General features: G+C 42.3%; 1 protein-coding gene across 4 annotated transcripts in view; it reads right to left on the reverse strand.

Annotated features, from left to right (window-relative positions):
- Window positions 1–970: 970 nt before the first annotated feature.
- Window positions 971–24,538, reverse strand: part of tcf12 (transcription factor 12) — a 47,689-nt gene continuing 24,121 nt past the window's right edge. For 2 of the 4 annotated variants that reach the window (XM_061276349.1, XM_061276351.1), the window contains 12 exons: window positions 13,622–13,721; window positions 13,215–13,354; window positions 12,669–12,798; window positions 12,512–12,582; window positions 10,652–10,799; window positions 8,394–8,467; window positions 6,638–6,829; window positions 5,106–5,214; window positions 4,874–5,018; window positions 4,529–4,758; window positions 4,277–4,430; window positions 971–3,291 (listed from right to left, as the gene is read on the reverse strand). In XM_061276349.1, the coding sequence (XP_061132333.1) occupies window positions 4,288–4,430; window positions 4,529–4,758; window positions 4,874–5,018; window positions 5,106–5,214; window positions 6,638–6,829; window positions 8,394–8,467; window positions 10,652–10,799; window positions 12,512–12,582; window positions 12,669–12,798; window positions 13,215–13,354; window positions 13,622–13,721 (1,482 nt within the window). In that variant the 3' untranslated portion in view covers window positions 971–3,291; window positions 4,277–4,287. Of the gene's footprint in view, window positions 3,292–4,276; window positions 4,431–4,528; window positions 4,759–4,873; window positions 5,019–5,105; window positions 5,215–6,637; window positions 6,830–7,239; window positions 7,312–8,393; window positions 8,468–10,651; window positions 10,800–12,511; window positions 12,583–12,668; window positions 12,799–13,214; window positions 13,355–13,621; window positions 13,722–18,687; window positions 18,980–24,538 lie in introns of those variants that run through there. The other 2 variants (XM_061276354.1, XM_061276350.1) reach the window with 2 other exon arrangements.

Here is a 24,538-nt window from a genome sequence, read left to right on the forward strand (position 1 = left end):
TTTTGCCCCAGCGGTTGCAACAGGAAGACGGCTTGCACACACGGTGGTCTTGCACATCCGGTCCAACACTTTTACGTGCTCTCCCTGAAGAGGTTTTTAAAAGTGACGGCACTGATTAACGTGGCCCTCGCGTGGAGCCTCGGATAGCGGATGTGGTCTCGCAGACCTCGGAGAACACGAGGGGCGCACACACATCTGGAAAGTCATCATTCCGTGCAGATGCGCCAGCGTTTCGTGATTTACGACGCTGGCGGCGGGCGCACTTCCAGGTTTTGGGGAGCGGCGTTTTCATCAGCCTTTCGGGATGCATCCATCTCCGTCCGTCACATGCCATACTGGCCTGAGTGACAGGTTGCACTCGGAAGCTTGACAATTTACACAATGCCACAAGATGAAAAGCAAAATAAAACTTTGGGATAAAACAAAGTAAAGACTGATGACTTATTTCAGATTTTTGGTTCTTGTGTGGGAGTTTGGCTAAGAGTGACTTCTTTTCTTGTGAAATTTGTGTGCGCGTGTGTGTGTGAGAGAGAGATTTCTGAGGTTTTTTTTTTATGAGGCTTTGGGTTGAAATATGACTTTTTGTGAAAGAGAGAGATTTTCGAGTTTTTTTTATGACGTTTTAGGTAGAAATATGACTGTTTTTGTGGAACTTCTCAGGTTTTCATATTAAACCTTAATAATTGGCAAAATGAGAGAATACTACCTCTCGTATGTCAAAAACCTCTAAACACGCATCAATAATATCCTGTTCACTTCCAATTGTTCCTTTTGGCTCATATCCACATTTAGCCAATTGAAAACTAAATATTCAAAAATATTATTATTTTGAAGAGTTATACTTTAATAAAATAAGTTTCTAGAATTGAACTTTTTTTTTGGTGTTGTTTTTACTAGATTATACAGTTTATTAATTTTTGATGAGCAATAGTAGTACATATAAATGAAATAAACAGCCAAACAACTCAAGTTTATAAAAGATGGCACATTTATTGTAACATAAATGTTATATACATCACGTTTTTCTGTTGAAAAAAGACAGAAAACTGTAATTCTCATTGCCGCATTTTTGAGATGTGCACTGACAACATGTTTGAAGTTTTGACACAAATGTCAACCACGAGAGACTTGCAAATGGACGCTGACATTTCCGGTAAGAATGAAACAGGTTATGGTTAGGTAACAGTGTACATTTTACTACCTAATATAGTAAAATAAAGTAAGAAACTTTTTACTCAAAACTTTGCTTTCAAAAATCTAGAAAGAGTAATATTTAGAATTCAAGAAATATTCTTAAAGTATTATTGTATAAAAGACTAACTACAGTGAAAAATAAGCCAACCATTTTTTTTTTTTAACTGCTTTCCTTTTGATTTTCCTTTTTCTATATTACACAAGGGAAAAGCATGTGGAAATACAGCAACTTGGCAAAGAAATACGAAGAGGAACATATGATATGAAGGAAATGGAGTAGGAAGTCACATGGATTGTTAGGGCTAACGTTTTGAATACACGTGTGAATACTGTCATGAGTAACAAGGCCACATACCGACCGAGAACCCCGAACACACACACACACGCAAAAGACAAACTGAAACTGCTCAATGATCGATTCCGAATGTAAACTTTTACTTTGAGTCTAATGGAAGTCCCTTTTTTTTTTTTTTGCACCAAAGTCTCAGGAGACAATATACAGACAACTAAATGGAATATAAAGCAGGGACCAAAGACTTAAAAAACGTGCACACCAAAACTTAAATAAAGCCATAGCCAAAGAGAAATCTACTCTTTTGTTCATTGTTGTGCTACAATTCAACAAAATTACATTTTTTCAAATATATGTTCAGCAAAATGTGAAATATAAAGTCGGGCTTATTTTATTAGGATTGAGCACAATATAACGGAAAGCTGAAAGAAATGACGACACAAAAGTATACCTTCTTTTTTGTATTGAGAAACAAAAGCATAATGTAATCAGTCCAGGAAAAAAAAAGTGGTCGTCGTTATTTGTTTTCAAGCAATATGACAAATTGAAAACAGAACGTTAAGTGTCAAACTACATGTAACAATACTCTGGCTAAAGGAATTTCCTTTAGTTAAGACACTACAAATAGGCAGGAATGCAAAGATTTGTTGGGTTTATTGTACTCTTAGCATTTTAAACCTATTACAATGTCAACTAAAATGTTCTAGTCAAACTTGAATTTGTTTTGTATTCAATGAACAAAACATGACTGAAACTAAATGAACACAAAAGTTTGCTAAGTACATGCGCTTATTGGGAGAATAAAGAAATCAACATAACTATAAATAGATTTTTGTTTCCGGGTGAGGGGCAGTTAGTGTTGTGTTTTATTTTTCAAACATGCGTTACAAACGGCCAATAAATTGCTGGCTGTGTTCGGAAGTGACAATAAAGTGAACTAACGAGTGCACTTTTAACATTCAAATGAGAAATTGTTTTGAACCCTACTCGGGTGCGCAAATGTTGGCTACCGGATCAACAGATGTCAACTGGTGGAACCTCCGCAATAAATATTGAACAAATAAATAAATTATAATAAGAATGTGGAATTTACGGTCAATTTTACAAAATGAATACCAAATAAAGCAACTTATCTCCATTCAATCACACTAAATTGGAAACTCAAAGATTGGATTTGAAATCTCAAGTCTTGGAACTTTTCTGACAGTTCTTTTGAAGCTGCACTGTGGGATACATTAAGAGCATTAAATGGGGGAGAATTTATGCTCACTCGATATTCGGAAAGCACTACAAATAAAGAGCATTAAATAGTGCATAGGGAGTGATTTCGAACACAGCCAATCTCACTTTTCCCCTCATTTCATCTCTTTGCTTTTGTTTGTAACGACGCGGGCAAACTATGGGTTAAACTGAAAACTGTATACATTTTCCCTTAAGACATACACTTTGAGCTCGTGGGCGCAATAAATAGAAGGAGGACAAAAATAAAAGTTGCTGTTACAATGCATTCGTCAATTCAGTTTAGGCACGAGGCAACCTCCACATAGAGTCGGAGGAGATTGCGAAGTCTGATTGTTCAGAAGCGACACGCTTCTTGCAGAGCTGCGTGATATGTGCTCGAGATTCTTCTCGCTTTTTGGGGGAGAAATTTGCGGACGGAGTACCGCGCGGGCTACTTGTCAGTCTGTATTGGATTGCGTTAGTCGTGTGATTTTGGCTTCTGGTGGGCTATTCTCCTCTGCAAGGTGGCGAGAAGTCAGAGGAGTGGCCATCTCAGAGGGGACAAAATGTTCTGCCAGTTTGATCTGTCACAGACAAGATAAATTGGATCATCAGACGTCATAGAAAATGTCAAACACATTTGTAGTTGATGCAGAAAGTGAACACACACACTGCTTCAATGCTTTGACCATAGTGCCTCGGACTGGGGGAAGCGGCGAAGAAAGAAAATACTGGTGGTACTGTCATGTTAAAAGGAAAAAAAAAATTAAAATCTGTTGACCAGTGTAATTAGACTGACAGAATTAGAGGTAGAGACAGAGAGGGGATTGACAGTGAGATAAAGATTTCGAGATACCGATAATGAGAACATGATAAGAGGCAGACCCAAAACAGACACAAAGCTATAGAGATAGAATTGGAGCGCTAGAGCCACAGAGTGAAAGAGATGAAGAAAAAAAAGAGACAGCGAGAGAGATACTTATAAAGATTCTGTAGATTGATACTGCACAGAGAGCTATAGAGCGATACAAATAGAGATAGAGTGAGAGAGAGGCAAACAGAGAGCTGGAGGGCTATGCCAGTACTGTAGATACTGTACATACTGATAGAGATAGCTAGAGGTATAGAAAGCTACAGAGATAGACACTGTCGATAGATTCACAACTAGTCCTAGCTAGAAATCAGATCACTGCAGTCAATTTTGCGCACATTCACAAAAAACAGGTGTGTTCACTTTCTCTATCCACTGCGATGTGCACTTTCGTGATTCCTCGCGCGCCACCTCTCGAGATGTTCAATCGGACCCCCAGTCAAAAAAAGAAAGGAATTGGCAAGCAGTTGAATTGTTGATTCATTTGGTGATTCATCAAATAGAGTGGCCCAACGTTACCTAGTCCTACTGTAGCTTGTCCAATGTGAAGGGCCTCTGTTATGTTTTGCTGCCATTTTATATAACATGACACACACTAAGTTTGGCTTTTGGACTGTTGGTGAAAAAGATGAGAGAAGGACCTTTACATTTTGTCAGCACATCATGAAAAGATGGCTTGGCTGCACAGTGAGGTGTACCTGTCTGGGCCTCAGAGATGGCCGATGGGGTTGGATGTGTCAGTCAAGCTCGGGTGGACCCCCGTGTGACCTTGTTGGCCGTCACCGGAACCGCCCGACACTTTTTCCTCCTCTCTTCTCTTCAGGCAGGCCGCTTTGGGGTTAAGATTCCGCTCTGTAGGGCCGGACGGACAAAATCATATGAAGTTATAAGTCATAAATATAGCTTCATAGGTACACAATTAAAAAAAGCAACAGGCTTTGAACACACACCTCTAACTTGCTGCTCCAAACTGAGGATGACTGCCACGGCCTGGTGGAGGATGAGCAGTTTGGTTTGAGGCTTCTCGCTCTTCAGGTGTAGCTGGCACATGCGACCCAGCTCCTTGAAGGCCTCGTTGATGTCCCGCACCCGCAATCGTTCCCTGGCGTTGTTGGCCATCCTCCGCTCTCGCTCACGCTCCGCTTTCTGTTCCGGATTCAGGTCTTCGTCCTCGGTCAGACTGCGTGGGTACCAGAAAACACTTTTGCAATATTTACTGACATTTTGATTCATTTCTGTTCTGTTGTCTTCACAAAACCAAGTAAAAGCACCACATGAAATACTGACGCCTGTACCTTGTGCGCGTGCCAGCGCGCGGTGTTTTCAAGCTGTCGCTTTCATCATCCGACTTGTCATCGCCCGAGAGGGAATCGTTCATGTCATCCTTGTCTTGCCTCTCTACCTTCAGCGCCAAACTGGTAGCTACCTGACTGGCCAAGCCTGGAGGAGGCGAGAAAAAGCCAAGTTAAGGTAAGCTGGCTATCAGCCATAAAATGGGTCAAGAAGAAGCGCGGGGGAGCGTCAGACCTCGGAATGCTTCCACTTGATGGTTGAGTTCTGTGCTGGACGTGGAGCCGGTGCTCGGCAGGCCTCCGTGGCTGTTCAGACTAGCCGTGTCGTCAGCATGGGAAGAACCCTGCGACGAAAACAGGAGGTGCATTGTCAAGACGGGAAGTTGACATCCTTTGCAAATGAAACAACAGCAAGACCAAGCAGCAAGAAAGAAACAGCTAGATTGTGTGGAAAAAGTTCAAAGATGGAAAAAAAAAGTCGTCAAATGCTGCTTTGAAACATGCATTCATTTTCGGGAGGGAAAATAAACCGCAACTAAGACTCTTTTTCATGTCGAAAAGTAGACTATTTTTAGATTTCTTTGGTGTTCACTTTCAAAAGACATCAAGCTAAACTGAATCCCCGGTTGTTACATAAAAACTAGTACACACCATTCTTTCAGATGTTCACCACATGCTTTTGTTTTGTTTTGGTCCAATTCTCTTTCTACCTCCAAAAGAAGACAGAGAAAGTGTCACAGAGGTTGGAGGGTATCTCCCGGCTTTCCAGCCCAAATGTTTATTGATGTAATCCCCTGTCACTGTTGGCCTTGGTTAACCTCCTAACCCTCCCCTTCTTCGGCGCTACACTAATCGTTGCTGTGCTCTCAACAGGTGCCCCCACAAGTCTTTGTGCACGGGAGGACGAGGAGGAGGAGGAGGAGGAGGGAAATGGCGGGGTTCTGGCAAGAAAAGAAGGCTGCCATTTTCATGGCTGGGCCTGATTATCATACAGCTGAGGGAGGAGGCACGGGGTGAAGACACACGTTTCCAACCATTCACATTTCCTTGCTTGTTAAAAAGAAGCGATGAAAAGGGGGACAAAAAGGGGGGAGGTGGGCTGCCATGCAGACTAAAAGCCCGTGGCTGTGTCGAGGCTGGTGAGCCTGTTGGAGGGGAGCTCTCCCCACACAGGAAGCACTGTCTTAGTGCAAACACAGTATGGTCTATCTGGCAGTCACAGTCGCTTAACATTACTGCCGCGGCATGGTGCTCGATAACAAACACGACAGAATCAATCGAGGAACGAGACATTTCACGTATGGGTGGCGCAAATAGTATTAAAAGAGAAAACAACATGAGGTCTGGTTGAAAGGATACATTGTTGCGGAATTTCAGAAGAATACTTTTCAATGAAGCCGCTATGAATTTTGTTGGAACATTCCCAATTATTTATATTTTCTACAGTGCTCTTTACTGTGGGGTACTCAAAAATGCTCTGATACTACAATACTGATACTATTTTACCAGGCTGACATTAGTGATTTAAGTGAAGCTTATGTCTTGTTTAAGAAAATGTTGTATCCAGTAATTACACTTGTGGAAAAATATGTCACACATATAGTATGTGTGTGTTTTTGTCACATGGTGATGGAGTGTTTCTGAACAGGTGGCAGTAGTTAGATGTGGAAAAAAAACATTTGGGGTTTTGTTTCCCAGATGTATTTCAAACACATTATCTTGATTAAGGAGACAAAAAAATGCACATCTTTGATCGGGTCTTTGTACCATCGCTGTGGTCCGACTGGAAGCCAGCGCTGAGGCGGGGAAACTTGCTCCGATGGCTGCCAGTTGTCCATTTTGCGCCTGGCCCAGTAGACTGTGGATGTCGCTGGGCAGACTGGCGGTGGAGCCCACAGCGTGGTTTCTCAGAACAAGGATTGCATCATCTAGCCGGTCAAGACGATCCTCCATTCGCGACTGAGGGATTGCAGAGTGGAGGGTCAGGGGGAGAGGGAGGAGTGGGTTGGGGGGAACGACAGAGCAGCTTAGTATAAGCACATTAGGACCAAAAAATTGAAAACACTGATTGGATGGCGTGGATTTGAAAAGTGAAGATAAAGGAAATTCAAAGGCAACATCACAAGCGCTCCAAACATCAACAAAAATACATACACTTGTTTGTTTGAAAGTGAATAGCAGTCACATGGAGTGGATTAACATCTGCACTGAAGCAGATTGTGCCAAGCTAATAACACAACCTAACAATGGCAACATAAGCTGAGTCCAAAATAAAAATAACGATTGAATGTCGAGGTCATGAGAGCAAACCAAAAAGTGGACAATGACATATGGAACACATTATAGATAAAGAGCTGGATCTAAAGTACCTCACAGACATCTTTTAAGAAAGACATGGCATCCTGAAGATGCTCATGTAACTGCTGCTGAACTCTGTTTTTCTGTCAAAGTCCAAAGAAATAAGAAGAGGATTAAGAAAGGGCCGATATTCATTGAGAGAACAAGAAAGAAAGAGAGAGAGAGAGAGAGGGGGAGAGAGAGTTTGAGAAGAAAAAGGATTTGCAGACCGGCAAACATCTGCTGACTAATCAGTTTGTAAGGATGAAAGTGTTTTGTTGTGTGCTATCTTAGTACATCTTATGACATTAATGGTTACTTCTTTCATCTTGAGCATAAAAGCCTATTCACAATTTCAATATAAAACAGTGTGTGCGGTTTCTGCAGCTCGTTTTCAAACCCTTGGCCATGAGTTTCACTGCGATTAATAATTTTGATTGCAACACCACAGGGACTGCCAATCAAAAAGGCACAACCGCTTCCTGCTGGACGAACGTGGTATGTTTTTGTGGTTCAATAAAAACTGCACAGTAGCATGAAAACATATCAGGGCCGCGGTTTTTCTATTGCAGCGCACCAGTCGATGTGTAAACTATCTCTCCTTTCATTGGGAGCTCTTGGAATGAAAATGCTGCAATGCCTCTATTACAGTCTTCAAATGAATACGCTTTATATATACACACTTCTATGTCACGTGGGGCAAGTGGAAACCTGCCGGCTTACTCATTGTGTAAAATGACCGAGAGTGTCTCAATCCATCAGCTATTAGTCACTTCATCTATGATGAAATCCTCAAGTGGCATGTTTAGACAGTTGCTCCAAAGTCATGGGGGCTTTCCAAACGCCACAGGCAATTAGAACTTTGGCTACTTGGAAAATCTGACTCCGACTTTTATTTTGCATGGACTGAGGCAATGTCTCTACGGGTGAAATTAAATCTGCAGCATGGCAGCAAAGGAATCTGGGAGAAGTGGCTCTGCGTACAGCTGCTCGCAGCCCCTTGAACTAACCCCATCCCCCCCAAGTGTCAATCCTGGAGCAGGAGACAGATGGCAAGTCCTAGGGGACAGGTATTGTTCAGTTATCCTTGACCTTTCACTTAATCCTCTGCAAACATTTGCGGGAACCTCATTGTCATGATAACGCCACCAAAGTGAGCATCCATATAGGCCGACAAAACGCTTACCAGTGAGTGAAGGGAGTTCTCATAATTTGGAGAAGAAGGGGTCTGTCCACCAGGACGCGGCCACTGGTTGGCACCTGAGCAAAAAGACAAAGGTGTACTGTTGACACGTGATGCTGCTTTCGTTCCATATTAACATGGCTGATAGCCGCGTTTTGCCTCACTGACTCCAGACAGCGGCAACAGCAAACTGTCATAACACGCTGACAAGCCAATTTACTGGCGTCAGGAGATATTTTTATCATTAAGAATGCGATTACATCATTTCCTGACGTCTGAGCGGCATCCTGACACGCGAGCTGGCTGGGAGTTTGTCTAACGCCCCCGTTTCCATATCCTGCATCTCTGGCTTGTTGAGACGATTAAGGAAAAGAACATTAAAAGTGAATTCATTCTTTGGTCATATGTGATTTTTGTCTTGCTGTTCCAAATAGATTTTGTACAAAACCTTTCTTTCCTTGGGTACAATAAGCCAAGCCAAATACTTGTTGTAATTTGCAATCATAGCCACAATTGACTTTGACAACTTTTCCAATATTGCCTGCAGCAATTTCCAGGTCTGTGATGTCTGATGGAGGATCGCCAAACCAAGTCATTCATTTATATTACGGTAAGCATGACGTTAGAGATCAGGCAGGGCTTCTTTTTTTTTTTTCTTTCATGGAGAAAATAAAGTGTTTCACCTCAACAGATTGATGCACTAAACATTAAAATGGGGGATAACAACTGCCAATGACAAAAGGAACTTTGGGAAAGAGCGGGGACAAAGAGTTCCATACAATGAAGGTTTGGTATTAAACATACCACAAAAGAAAAAGAACAAAAAAATGGTTTGCCTCCGATTGTTCCAGTGAATGTCACACTTCATACGTAGCTTTCTGTCATCACTTGGCATAAAAGACTCCAGACTTCAGAAGAAAGGATGAAAAGAACTTGAATTTAGCCCCATCTTGTTGCCAGATGAGTAAGACATGAACTTCACATGCCTCCCCTGCCTGCTGGCTACAAATAATATATACGCACATATATACGGGAAAACCGCCAGGGGTAATTGCTGAAACGTCTAATGAGTAATGATGAATGGCGTTTGCACTTACATTGTGTCTGGAGTTGTACTAAATCATTCTGTTACTCATCTCACAAAATACATTGTGACTATCATTTGACTATCCAGAATTGAACATTTCTGATCTTCTTTTTGGGCTCCACACTTTTGGGTAGCCAGATTTAAAAAAAAAAGGGTTCTTGCAGCTCAGTGTGTGTGTGTGTGTGCATGTGTGAGGGTTGTGTGTTGGTGGAACAGCTGTCCACGGGGCAGGGCAACAGCTGAGGATGAGGGGAGCATAGGTAGAGACAGCTGTCAGCAGTCCATTACCATACTTGACACAACTGTCCATTAAAATAACACACTGGGCTTTCCTGCTTGGTGTCTCCCTCTCTTTTTTTCCCGCATTAGTGCCTTAATATGTCTGCAAGGATCCATGGCAGTCTTTTAAATGCTTGTAACAAACGTCAAGAAGTCAGACATGGGCTACAAAAGTCTCCCAGAATTAAAAATAATAAATAATAATAAAGGGGATAATAAAAGTGTAACAAAATCTTTGCTTAAAAATAGAGGCGTATTATTAAAACGACGCAAAGACCCACAAGCCACTTTCTAAAACGCTACACAATGTTCTGCTCAGTCAAACATAAAAAAGAAGAAAAGCTTTTCATCGATGTAATTCAAAACCACTTCAAACAAATCTTTTTTTTTTTAAATCCTTAAGCAGCTCAAAAGCCCTAGCCTCAGTCACTTTCAATTCCATTGTTGTTCCGGGGCTTGTCATTAAATATTTCAATCACTTCCAAAAAAAAAAGAAATATTATATAAACAGATGCGTGTCAGCAAGCCATAGATTAATGAGCGTCAAAGCTCTGGGCAGAAGTTGTGACGAGAACCTCCGCCACACTGTGAAGCTGTGTGGGTTGTGCGACTATAAAAGATAGTGGACACGGAAAGTCAGGTCCTCATTTAAGATGCGCTGTCGGTGTTGTCAACATTGCACAAGTTGCATCGCATGATGTTTCGGCAAGAGATGTGCCAGCAAGAAGTGCAGATTGAAAGTAGCTGCTCACTCAAACTGCTGGATACCCTCTAATCTCTTTGTTGCATTCATTCACAAACATTTGAAAAGTGAGAAATGTTTCCATGGATAACCCCTGCCACCTTCTTTTTAGCCTGTGTACATGAGCTCCTACTAGGAGAATTGAGTTTTTACCTGGTCTTCCAGACGGGTTGCTGGCAGACGTTACCACAGTCCCTGCTGAGCCAGCAGCGCCTGCTGTGGCTGTGAGAGGTGAAGGGGAACCCACAGGCGTGGACGGATTGGAAGGAAAACTGCTGCTCGTGTGGTCAGGTGAGTAAATCTGCGAGAGCGCACAGAATGCGGAGTCAGACGGACAATTGCTTTGAATACAATCGCTTGTTGGGTGTATTAAAAGTCATCACTGTATCCATCATATTATATTTCCCACTAAACAATATTTGGGAGTCCTGACAAGGAACGGCTAATATGATTTGGTGGTTGGCACACCATTTTTTCGTACATATGCAATTTTGACATACCACATCGACACATGGCAAGTTAAGTGAAACAAGACATACATATACAAAGTTAAGGATAACATGTTGGCTTGAGCGGCGTAAAGTGTTTCTCAAGTGGCCTCTTAATTGTCCATCCGTATTTTAGACAATAGAACAAATGCCCTTATGCTCGTCTACGTGACTTAATGTATCTGGTTACCATTTATTGACAATAAAAGACAATTAGCAGTAACAGTAATGTATCTGAGGCTCCCATTTGGGTTACATTGAGGACGCCGAGTTTTACGATAATGCCAATTATAAGGGAAGGAGATTGTCTCTTCAACTCCCACAGGGATTTCATTTGTGTAAGCAACTGCTAGATTAAAGCACAATCACTTCCCCGTTTTTTCCCTTTTAATCAGCGGATATTGTGCTGTAATGGAACATGTCTCTGAAAAAAGGGCGCTAGAAAAGGATCCACACTAATTATCAGGAAAAAGGAGCAGATAGACACAGATTTCCTCGCTAAGTAATGATCAAATTGAGCTGGCAGGAAACAGTTTGACTTCTTTGGAGATGATAGAATGTCCTCATTAATAATCTCCTTATTCAATCTTGATCTTTGGGCTTTACGTTTCCAATCAACTTGGAGTATCAGGCAAGTGAATCACTGAGCATGGAAGAAAAGGGAGGGGGATGTTCAGAATGGCTATTTAAGCTTTTCTACACTCGGAGAGCTGCGTCTTTCTCTTTCCTCTACACTCAGACGCGCAATTCAGTGGAATACTAAAACGGATTAATAATGCGGTCATCACTGTGTCAGATACAAACAAGACTCAACACAAATCCCCAAACATGCTTCAGTTTCACAAAAGCAAGTTGTTTATAACCGTGACTTCTGACCAAACAATATATGGCCAAGAACGCCGTATTCAAAGTGAAACACGGTTCATTTTACTGGAACAAATGAAGCCCCGCCTCTCCATCAGTCACACTCCCGCAGGCGGCGAGGGGCCAATAAGCAGGGCCAATTTAAAAGGGCGGCGAACAAAAAGTCTACAAAGGGCGGCCCGTGGAGTTGAGCCACAGCAGTTCCAAACTCCCCAGTGCCCCCACCCCCACGCTGCCCAACTGTGTCCATTTCTCTCAGCTTTGTCATGCTAATAGAATTGAGTCTCCAAATATAAAAGGCTTAATTTGTTATTACCATCCCTAAACTCAGACTGTCCAGCCTTTGCAGTGATGCATGCAATGTTCATTGAAATACAAATATGTCATTTCACACATTGGGTAAGCGTATTTAATGAAAAATAGAATTTAGGATAAAGGCCGAATTTAGTACAGGGAAAGTGCAGAAATTGCAGCAATGCATCTAAGGAGGAATTTTATCCAAATGTACCAGTTTCCAAATGATTAACAGAATTAGTAGCAATAATTATGTTGTTTGTTTCTTCCACATTTTGTTGTTAACCCGTGAGCGAGCACAGCTTTGACACAAAGACAAAACAATTCCACACTGAATTTTGCATCATCAAGTGTGGTTGCAGCTCACCGAGGCTAAAGCCTTGCCAAGTGCATCTCCGGTCTGTGAGCTTCCAGTTGCGTTCCCCCGATTTGCGGCAGCTTCACACGTGAAGAGAAAGCGCGAGTTAGCCCGGCATTCAAACAAGCCGCCATATTTGCATCAAGAGCAGCAAGTGACAACTTACCCAGCACCCCATCTGCATTGTTGACTGTTGCAGAGACAAATGGTGAAGTGCCTGTGCTGCTTCTGTGGAAGCTGGACATGGGAGGAAGACTGGCATTGACGTCTGGGGAAGCGGAGTGTGCTGGGTAGTTCTGAGAGGGGGGGAAAAAATAAAATAAAATCACATGCTATTTTGAAAGATGAGGTTCATCCTTCTTGTATGTGGAGCAAAGTCAAAGAAAGGGTAGAGGAGTCTACTATACAAACAAGAGGAGATCAAACACCAAGCTTAAGTAACATCCTCAGCATCTTTTCACACACATATCCTCGTACTGTGATGGCTGTGTTGAGAAAACGTGGGGGTGGAGTATAATCTCCACGCTTGCATCTGGAAATTACATCGAGATCATTGCTGCAATGAAAACCCCCTGCCCTCAAATTGATAACAAGGAATCGTGGTACTCTTGTAAGCAGCCGACCGATATATCCTGTGCAACCCTAATTGATCGGTCTGTATTGCTGCTCCCAAATATTTGGGTGCGGGATTGTCACCAGTCGATTGGCTTACCAGACGGTCGTGCGAGTGCAGGCTGCTGTAGTTTCCCGACTGTGGCATGTGAGATGAAGATCCTGGAAGCATTCCTCCATAGCCAGGCTGACTAATCCCGTTGGCTGCGTTCCAAAGGTCAGATGAACCGTGGGTACCATCTAATGACAAAATATATGGATGTGTTTATAGAGTGCATTAGAGTCCCAACACAAAGCCGTAGACCCTCAACATGGGATCATCCACCGAGCAGGGTTTTATTTTTCACTCAAGGGGATGAAACTCAATCCGGGTTCTCAACGCAGTTGAGATAATAGAAAAGTTGAACAAACAACCAATTCATCTTTTATGTCTACAAAAGGCCCAGATAATGAATGCTCCAGTATGATTAAAAGGATGAGCTCAAAGAGCAATAAAACTTTACTTACCAAAAAAAGTGCTTGCAAACATATTGCTGGAGGGTTTGGGAGGAGAGTAGGAGGGCGAATCTCTGTTGAAGTCCTCTGAGTTTGGAGATGGTGCGTACACCTACGAACACATCATAGATGTTAACAGGAACAAAGCAAAAGACCGGAAAAGTCGTGAGGGATCTAAAAGAAAGTGTTTTGTTAACTTCCAGACAAATCAAGGTCAATTTTTCAACCTCGAAAGACAAAAAACAAATTGGCTTGAGGAACAAGGGAGGATCAACTGACGACGAAATCCGTAGCACCCACTTTACAGACCAAAGTATGCAGTTTGTAACTGTGCTGCCAATTTATTTCCCGTGCATGACCAAGCAAGGCGCTGACTATCCAACGGCTCACAAGCTATGTGATTACTCTCAACCTGTCACTGACCCAAATATGAGTAGTTGTGAGCAGAAATGCGAGTTGCGAGTGCTTAGTGATGGCAGCAAACTTCACAACAAGCAACAGATTATTGTAGATAACCGGTGATGTATCGCTATCAGTTTGTCTGGCAATTTATATTCAAAATAAATCTGGAGAAGCTTCATTATGCAACCAGATAGCCAAGCATAACAAAGAACTCCATCAGAGGGAAAAGTGGAAGGTCTTAGACAGGTCAAGTCAGTCATCTGACTTTAACCAAATAGAGCCTCCTGAAGAGGGGACTAAGAAGAAACCTCCCCAGACACAAACAAGAACCCAAAGAAGCTGCAGTAAAGGCTTGGAAAAGCATTTCAGATGAAGAATGCAACAGACTTGATGCGATTCAAAATATGAAATGTTATTCACTTTAACCTTATTTTATAATGTCTGTACTTACATTACTTTTAATCTGTTGAAAAGTGGGTGGCTTCAAACTAAAGCTGCTCTGTCTAGAGTTATTAAACACATCTAGATGTAAATATCCTGAAATAAAAGCTGGATTTTTAAACGTTTGTCTCATATGAATCTTTTGATCTGAAATCCAAATATCCCCAGTGTGTAAAGGAATTGACCTTGCGCGTGTATACAGCGATATCTTTTTTTTAATGATTTGCCCTGGAGCTCTGTTGCTGCAAATGCAAATATCTGCATCCACTTTAATGACAAGCAAGCAATCAAGCTCATGTATCACTAAACAGCAGTATTTGCATTGTAGATCAGCACAGTCTCTAATGGTGGTGTAATGATACTTGCGCACTCTAAATGAGTGTGGCAAATGATCACATTCCCTCGAGAGGCAGAAATTCAAATAAACGCTACAAAAACAGTCCGCTTGTCTTTCCATCTGTACCTGCAAGCGGACGGTGTACCCAAACGAGAGCACAATGGGCACGCTGTTGTACAGCTACGTGCGTGCCAACCCGGTGGGAGGAGGATCAAAAGAGACTGGAGGCGAAAAACCACTGATGTGGTTTGGGACTTCATCCACTCCAGATGGAGGGAGAGAGCTTGAGTGAAAGCGGACAGAGCGCATGGAAGGTTCCGACAAATTCGACTTCCCACGGAGAGCACTGGATGACCCTTATCATGTCACGCTAATCAAAGGCAGACCTTCCAGCTATATTCCACCTGCCCATTCCCAGTAAATGCCTCACTCTCGGCTCACTTGTCACGTGAATTCCTCTCTAAATGCCCTCGCATCACACTACGGACCAGATGTGTGCTGTCATACTGTATACATGAATTCTTTCATGTGCTGATCTAGTGTGTCCACAGCTTAAGAAAGTGATTCACTCCATGAGGCAATTAAATCGAATCACCGAACCGCTAACAGGTATAAAGATGGCTGGGGGGAAAAAAATGAAGCAAGCAGATTATATAATTGTTTCTTTCCGAGCTCATTTGTCGACTCCTGTAATGTGACCATTTCAATTGAAAATAACAGGAAGAAAAATGATCACAGCAGTAAAGTAGAGACTGGGAAATATACAACTAAGCGTTCGGAGCAAAGCTTGTTGAGTTTTATCATTTTACATAGTGATGTAGGATCTGCTTGGCCAAATAACACGCTCCAGCACAGCAATGTTCCTCTTGGCCAGGAACTGCCAGATGCTCAGGGCATTGTGAGGCGCCATGAATTGATCTGTCAGAGATCTTGTTCACAAGGATTGAATAAAACACCATCTTTGTAGACGTAGATCATCTGGTCCTCAATGAAGGGGAAAAGCCGTAGTTTATGTTTGAAATATATCCTCTGTTACATTAATCCTGCAACTTTTCTGACAAACCTTGTATAAACACTAGGCCAATCCATGTTAGCAAGGGATGAGCTTTTATAACTGTGGCAAGTCTTGATGCCCATAATGGTTGTCTACTTGCTGAAATGGTTTTATGAGTTGTCTGCGAATTGATGGAAAATATGCTAATTCCATACACACGCTTGCGTCTGCACAACACATGCGAAGGTGATATATATGCAGGACACGGGTGGACCGAGAACTCCGGCTGCTTTGCTGAGCGAGCATGACTCCAGCCCGTTGCTGTCAGCGTGTGTCATTAAAGTGCTTTGGCAGGGGTGGAGCTCTCTTGGGTCCTCTGGCTTACGCATGTGACTGGCCCTGATATTAGTTGCATGGAGAGCTCAGGTTAGCCTCACAAGGGAGCCCGGGCTTTTGTTCTTTCCTAGTCATTGGGCAGCATATGGCACTGGATAATGCTAATTGTTCTTTGTTTTTTTCACCTAAGGCTAACCGGTCCAAGCATTAATAAACGACTCGAAAGACCAGCGGCCTATGGAGGAGCGTGCCTGTCTGGATTTCCTTTTACAAGACCATTAATTAAAAGCCATCATTCACACGGATAAGCAGGGTAGCACAGACATTAACTAGTCACTTCAGTGTAAATGGGGATTTATTCTTAACCCTACCTTAATGCTAACATGCAATGGCAAAATCCAAAACTATGTCGAAGTGTTACGCTTCACGGAGCAGATATATTAACACAAATGCTGGAGCAACACATGTCGACAGATAATACAACAATACTAACAGGCCTATAATTTTAATCCTCTGTGAAGAACGGCTAATATTATTGTCATAGAGAAGCTGAGAAAAACTCCATTCTGGGCCAAGGTGGCTTAGGCGCACATACCGATAAACAACACAATGTGCATTGAAGGACAAAGTGTTAATTATTTTCTGTTCTATTTAATGATGTAGTATAATGTTACAGGGCACTATTTCCCTCATTAAATATCATAAAATTTGTTGTTTTGGTGAGAAGTTTGAAAAAGTAATAGACTCTATTCATTTCAATGGGAAAAGGGTTCTACCATATAGCCAGTGATCCTTCACTAATTATGAAATATGACAGGAAGGTCACAGAAATGATAAAAAGATAATTAGTAAATAATAAAACGGCTGGCCGAGCGCAGTCTTCATGTCCTGTTTTTATGATGCATGTCATTACTTGGAATCAAACCATATCTCTGGAAAATGTATGATTAGCTTTTGAATTCCTGAAGGCCTTAGTGTGCATGACAGACACGTTGCATCTTCTAACTGCTTCTCAGATTCAACATTTGATACCCGCCAACAAGCCCTAACTTTTTCCAAGCATAAAATGTCTCACCGAGATCAAATTCCATTGGGAAGATGTTTCTGAAGGCAGAAGATATTAGAAATATTTGAAGCAAGATAATTCATACTTGCCTGGTTAAGTCACAGATTCTAACAAAGCTATAACTGATGAGGTACCATTGCTGTTTCTTTAGATTAAACAAGATCCTGCATAAACTATGTCCCCCCTCCAAAAAATCAAATAAAGTAAATTTTTGACAAAAAGAGCAATCAATCCTTTCAAATTCAAACTCTTAACATACATACATTTGGATAAACTTTAGTGACAGCAGAAACTGAATCCAAAGTCAATCAACCTGCTTGTGCAACATAACATGCAAGCACACTTGGGGGACCTAATGATTGCATAACCTTTGGAAACTAAAGATGGATGACAAAACAACCACAAACAGGCAACCTGTTACCACTTGGAAATTTGTAGTGAGAACGGCATCTGAAACGCATTTGCAAACAACACTAAAAATGTTCTGATATCTGCAAGGCGTTTACTTCCGAAGGAAGAAAGCTTAGTGAGCGGCTCCATCTGTACTGGTTCCGTGCCATCGGCTCACAAGTCAATGGCCCACTGTGAATTCTCCCAGTGATCCAGATGGTGAGCCTGCTAAGCAACTCGACAAGACAACAAATTTATTTTAATCGAGTTGATTCGCAGAATGAGCACCACATTTCTCATTTCCTTGCAAAGGAATCAAGGGGGGGGGGGGGAAGTATCAACAAGCACTTTTGATCAGAGACCCATTTTGTCCACATGTTATCCATTTCCTCCCCATCTCTAACGATAACCTGTTAATACTTAATATGAAAAACCATCAAAGTCATCTGTGTTCATTGGGGGCACAGGAAATGCTGTCACTGGTTCCAAGGACAGTTAAAATGGTCAGCTCGAGATGACCTTGACGACAGCAACAAGGCGAAAAGGCGTTCTGAAAGTTTTTTGAAACAAACAAATATCAAAGAAGTTATTACGGAGATGTTCAGAAACTACATTAGGCTCCCTGTGGTGTCAAGAATGTCGACATGATTAAAAGCAGATGGAAGAACAACAAACACTGGTGCTTGAAGCTCAATCTGCAAACAGGAAAGTCGAACCTCAACAGGCAGACTCTTTTCCCTAATCATTCCCAGACTCCCACTTGTTATTATTTCAATCCACCCTCGGAGCTCCAGCAACCAGCCAGTGAAAATAAATTGGTCCAGAAAACACCCCACAGTGTTTGATTCTTTGGGAAAAAAGTTTGCCACAACTTTTTCCCTGCATTTCACATTTGAATAGTGGAGGAAATAAGATGATATAATACTATTTCCACAAAAATGTATTATAAAATTTAGAGTCAGGCAGTTGAACGAGTCACATGCAAACTCACACACACACACTTTTTATATTAAAAAGACAACTCCAACACAGGACAGACGCAAGATGAGTGCGGTAGACACAAAACACACTCCTTCCATCTCACACACAAATTGCCCCCCAAAATTACTCACCGATTTGCCATTGTAGTAGTACATTAAAGAGTTATTTCCCATTCCAGGGACGGGATAGGCGCAATACATAATAGCGTGAACAAATTCAGAAGTATATTACAACGGGACGCAAGCTCTCTGGACATACATCCAAAGCGTTCAAAAGGGACTAATAATTCTTTCAGTGCTGGCCTCCACACTGCCCACTCAGAGGAAATTTATGCAAAGCAGGACGCTACCATTCCGTACTGAGCGGAAGGGGTGGGGGGGACTGTCAGAAGGGAGTGGCGCGTGTGGTACGTCCCTCTCTTAAGCCGCTGAGTGCTGAGGCAAAGAGGAAAGGGACGGGGGGGAAGGGAAGCAATGAGGAGGTGGGTATAAAAAAGATAAAGGGAAGTGGGTGGGATAGAAAACAAATGTGTGAGCCGATTTAGAGTTGGCGGGGGCGGATGGGGGCACGTTTAATTCCAAGCATAAAAAATGCTGATTTTATGCAATAGTACCTCAACAAACTGGAACTAAAATACTTTTATTCTTTGCTGGATTCCATACCCACTATATGAGTAATTCAAAAGAGATCCAGATTTTTTTTCACATTTAAATCCGCAGGTTGTTTTTTTCCCCCTTCTGATTGGACCCACTCACACAGACAGACAGCTCTCACGCAAATGAGAAGTCATTAACAACGTGTTCAATGAAGCAAAACATCAACATCCAAAAGAAAATACGAACCAAACACGTGTTATTTACAAGACATGATGTAAAATATGAGTGCCCGAATAGAAGCTTCACTTCAGAAGCCCGTGTAAACACTGTGAAGCATGCAACAGCTGCAAAAGGGGGGCTGGCTCGTGACGTCCCTGCAGGAAAATTATACACCGTTTCGTAACCCCCCCCTGGGTAGAAGCTGGGAGCGCTGGAGAGGAAAGCAAAAACATCAACAGCCATTTTATCCCGCTTTACTGTCATTCCAAGCCCCACAGCTTCCCATTTATCCACCTTTATCGAGTGGGGGGGGGGGGGGGGGGCAAAAGGGGAGCAGAAGAAAGGAGAGGATTGATAGGATATTCCATTGAAAGCCCAGCCTTACTGGAGCCTTTCATGACTACCACTCAAAGCTTCCCGGACTAAACGCAGGCCCGCAAACTCATTTACGACAATATTGTTATAGAAAGATTAAAGCGTCCGAGTCCCTCGAAAAAAACTAGGTCTTTATTATCCTCTGCCTTTGCTAGTGTTATTATTTATCCCCCTTTCTTCTGCCGAACTCTTTTAAACTCTTCCAAAACACTGGCTCTACATTCTGAAACCGCTTTATATCTGGAGCCGTTTCAAGTCGATGCTTTAAGGGAAGAAATGGCTGTGATAGAAGTGTTTGAAGGGGACTAAAACAAGTCCAGACCCAGCGCTGCGTCGTGAATAAGGAAACATAAAAGCACAAAGAAAATTGGTATTTCGTTTTAGGGGAGTGTGCCGACTGCCTCGCATCGCTGTGACACTGACATTGAAGGTCAGGGCGTCTCAAGTGAGGGTAAAGTTTTAGGACGAAAAAAGAGAAACAGCCGTGACGGAGTGGGGAAAAAAGAAATAAGATCACATAACGGTCTAAATTATTGGAGGAGATGAAGGGCACCCTCCACCCACCTGTTTACGCTAGCCTGCCTAAAGACGCACGAGTCACCGTGGCGTGCTTTTCTTGGAGTTTGTTGAGCTGTTGCAAAAACAATGAGAAAATCCACAGGCTGAGATCATCTCACTCTCAGCCAGGGATTTGACGATGATGTCACCAGACGACAAGATTGTTTCCTGTAAGAAGCTCTGCTTCTAATTAGGGAGGGCTTACTTAGGGGATCTCAGGGGTGGACGTGGGTGTATTGGCCCCTATCATCCCCCAATATATGTATATTTAGGTTTCCGCCCATATCCAATAGTTGCATAAATTCTACAGTTGCAAATATGCAGATCACAAAAAGGTAATGATTGGTTGTAGCTTTCGTACATCGAGGGATGTTAGTTTTTATTCTATCGGGGCTCGTATAAAAAGGCAAGGGCTTGACGATTGGTCGCATTGCAAAAAAAATAAAAAAATCGAGGACCACACATAAAATTGGACCAGGTCGGATTTGAAAAAAAGCCATAAAGGCTGTCTTTAAGACCTTGGTCAAATCCCCAAAAGTCTTAAATTATTCAACTTAGTGTTATTTCCTTGATTCAAAACCCTAAAATAGCTTGATTACTATAGTAAGTAAAAGTCTCCCTGCCTAAAATTCCTCTGAAGGCGTTCTTTTCATATTATAGACTCCTTGCTCATTGCTCAACTCGGACACGACTGCGCTGCATTTGCCGAGTCAAGACGTCTTGTGATTGTGTTGTGTCTGCCAGACTTCCTGTCAAACTGCATTTTTGGAGGCTCACGTGACTTTTCTTCTCTATCTATTGCTATCAATCTATTTTTTCAGCAATGAATAACTGAATACACACATTTTCATCAGCGTAAACATGCAATTTTCTCCTTTAAACTTCAGCGCCTCAAAGCATATAAAGATACTGAAGAGGCCTACTCATCTGTTCATACTATAATTGACAGTAAAGACATTGTGAGTATTGCTGTTAGCAAGTTTAATGCATGAATACAAATGTCATGAATTTCAAGTTTTACCCCGTATTGAGATCTTAAGTACTGTTATTAAAAAGTAAAAATATGAGCAGCCCTAAAATAGTGACGTGTACAGATCAACCAACTCTATGTACAGTCTGTATCCCGATGCGATAGAATAAGGATGAAAGAAGTATGAAGAAGAGCACAAAATGTGAACAAGATGGTTTAAATCGTGAAACATAAAAGCAGGGAGCAGTTTTTCCAGGATTAGTTTCAGCGGAATTAGAAATTATCCTAATTCAATATTCAGTTACGGCTGCATCAGCAAGGTCACAGCAACAGTGGGGATCCTGGAAGGGAGGAGAGTCAAGGAAAGAGCGACCTAGTTTATTCAAAACGAGACCCAGTAGACCCTGACAGCTTCCAGGACAACCTTCTTCTTTTCAAGCCCGATGGACCACTCATACAACTTTTCACTTGTTTTATGCACAAGATTGCTATTGCTAGACCTTCTATTTTACGAGACTGGATTCAAATAAATAAACTACCTCTGTGGTTACTTGAGTAATGGATGGAATAGTCAATCGAATCATCGATTCTAAAAAGCTTTGATCAATATTTGTTCTCATCTGGCCTTGTACATCACCTTCTATATACGCTTGAAGCTTGGACTGAGTTTTGAAGATCAGCCAACGTGAGCTTCATAAACGTTAAACGCTCCACCTTTGCAACTGCGGTCAGGCTTGCCAGTAATTGGAAATCAAGGTTTGCATTAATGTCGTAAGGTCAGGTCATTGATCATTTGCAACAGGCCCCGCTTAAATTAAATGCCCACATTATTTTCAGACTCTTTGTCCTTTTACTGTGCCTCCTTTCCCCCCTCACAGATGAAAGAGGGTCACACCTCTGGCTTGTTTGCCTGTTCCATTAGCTCCAGCCTCTAATGTAAGTGGTACATCTCAGCAACCCAGACAAAGACAAACACTAAGCTCATGATCCCAGAGGAAGCTGCGACTGTTCAACATCATCCCAGTCAAACCAGCAGTGTCTATCTAATCTTCCATCTGATGGAGCCATCCCGAGGGAGCCTTGCTAACTGGGGTTAGGGCAAAGCCTGGAACACTGTTTGCTGCACGGGCCAATTTTGCGATTTTATCACCAGGAGACACCTTACATAAACGCATTTCATGACCCTGGCATTTCAGAAGGACATGCATAATGCACATCATATGTGCAATACACAATGAATATTAAATTAAAGCTAAACAGCTCATAGAAATGTGTGGTTGATAGTCAGATTTTGAATGAGCTTCTAAAATAGTATTTCACTAACACCCATAGCACAAGGTAGGCAGAAGGTTTCAACTCGAGAAAGAAAAAAGTAGAAATAGAATTGTGACAAAAATTCTGCAGAGTTTGAATTTGGCCTATTTTGTTTAACACTGGCAGCACATCATATCCTGGTCTCCCGTGTGTGGATAAAAGGACGAAATAAATTCAGCAGCTCGCCTAGAAATGTAAACATCGTGTTGTTACAGTAGCACAATATTTTGATCTCTAGTCTATACACTGTTGAGGAAAGCTGGATGCGGGAAAAAAGTGTTTTGAATGTCAAGCCCCAAACAGCTCATCGAGGAACATTTCAGGTTCATCAGAGCCAAGAGGAGGCCTCCTTTTATACACCTCACACAGTTCAGATCTCTCCGAAACAAGGGTGTCTGAATGATCCATCAAAAGCAAACGTCAATCTTTTTTGTCATCCCCACTCAGGGTTCTCACTTGCAAACGTCCCCGAGGGGATCTGAATCTCAGCCCACCACTTTTTCTTTTTTCTCCCGCAGCCGCACCGACACTGAAGCTGGGGAGAAGTGTCACATCAAGCCTCGGCGTCTCTGACAGGGAATTGTAGAGAGGGGGGGGTTGTATTTACACAAACAAACTGTCATGCACACACATCCGCATTGTGTCTTAGCGGCTTCCCATAAATATCCTCGGAGAGGCAAGTTTCCCCCCTACGAGCGACAGAATCTCTCCTCACTGCTCCTGTCACACAGGTGCCCATGCAGCTGCCTGTTAGCATCCCCCTAGCAAAGCAGACTGTCTGCTGAGCTCAGTGACAACATGCGACGACGACGACGACCTTCACTTTCAACACTGGCTTTGCACAGTCCGACAAAGTGTGAAAGCATTTACAGACGACAGTGGAGCATGAAATAATTACATGAACGAGAGTGAGTACTCATGGAAAAATAAATCCACTCCTATATAATAAGTAACTTTTGAAATGTTTTGAAAAGTGCAATGCCTTTAAATCTATTGACTCACAAGATGTAGGTCAAATTCAAAGATGCCAATTTATTATACTAAAAAGTTATTTAGTTGTTCTATAGATACTATGTTTCTAATTCCAAAAATGCAGCTGTACTCCTATGTACGTGGCTGCGGCGAGCAGAAAGTATGTGCTGCTTGGAGAGGAGTGTTTCTGTATACAGTACAAGATGAAAAAGACCCATGAACATTTTACTGTTTGCAATCACCAGCTGTCCTGTCCAGATAGCCTTCACATCCTGATGCATGGTGGTGTCAAACCCTAAATGCGGCAAGGATGTGCTCCGTTAAATATTTTGATTCAGGCCCATCATGAAGTGTACACAAACATCATGCTTGGACCTGCAACTTCCATTGCCTGTCTGATCTAAAACGGCATTTATTTTTGGAGCCGAGAGTCCGAAGACAAGCGAGCAGGAAAGCGTGGGATTTCAGAAATAAATAAATAAGACAATTCCCAGGGGGAGACCAAAATGATAGGAAGCGCTGTGTTCGTGTGTGTGTGTGTGTATGTCCCTGTATTTTTTTAATCAGGCATCTATTCAGGTCCCTGGTGAGGCTTTCGCGCTTGCTTACACCAGCAGAACCTTTCAGCGGCATCTGCAGCCGCATTCATGCTTTACAGGTACGCCGCAGGCTCTTCACACAGCTGCCTCTGGCTTCAGGTGCGCTTTCGCTTCAGTACTCCTCAGCACCGCGGCCGCTCGCTACCTCCTGTGTCGTTGACGGCGGCGCAAACGCGGAGCCGAGCTGATAATCATCTAATTGCACTACGAGTATTGCTTTAAGCCTTGTCGCCGCCTTACCTCGGCTGTGCTTTCTGTTAGTCTATGCGTATGCAGGTATTTTTAAAATCCACATTTTTTACCATGATGCGACTAAAAAAAACACTGTTGCTCACTTATAAGTTATATATAAAGGTTATTGCTCTGTGCTCATATGAAT

Source organism: Syngnathus typhle, linkage group LG4, assembly GCF_033458585.1.
Source record: "Syngnathus typhle isolate RoL2023-S1 ecotype Sweden linkage group LG4, RoL_Styp_1.0, whole genome shotgun sequence".
Taxonomy (NCBI): domain Eukaryota; kingdom Metazoa; phylum Chordata; class Actinopteri; order Syngnathiformes; family Syngnathidae; genus Syngnathus; species Syngnathus typhle.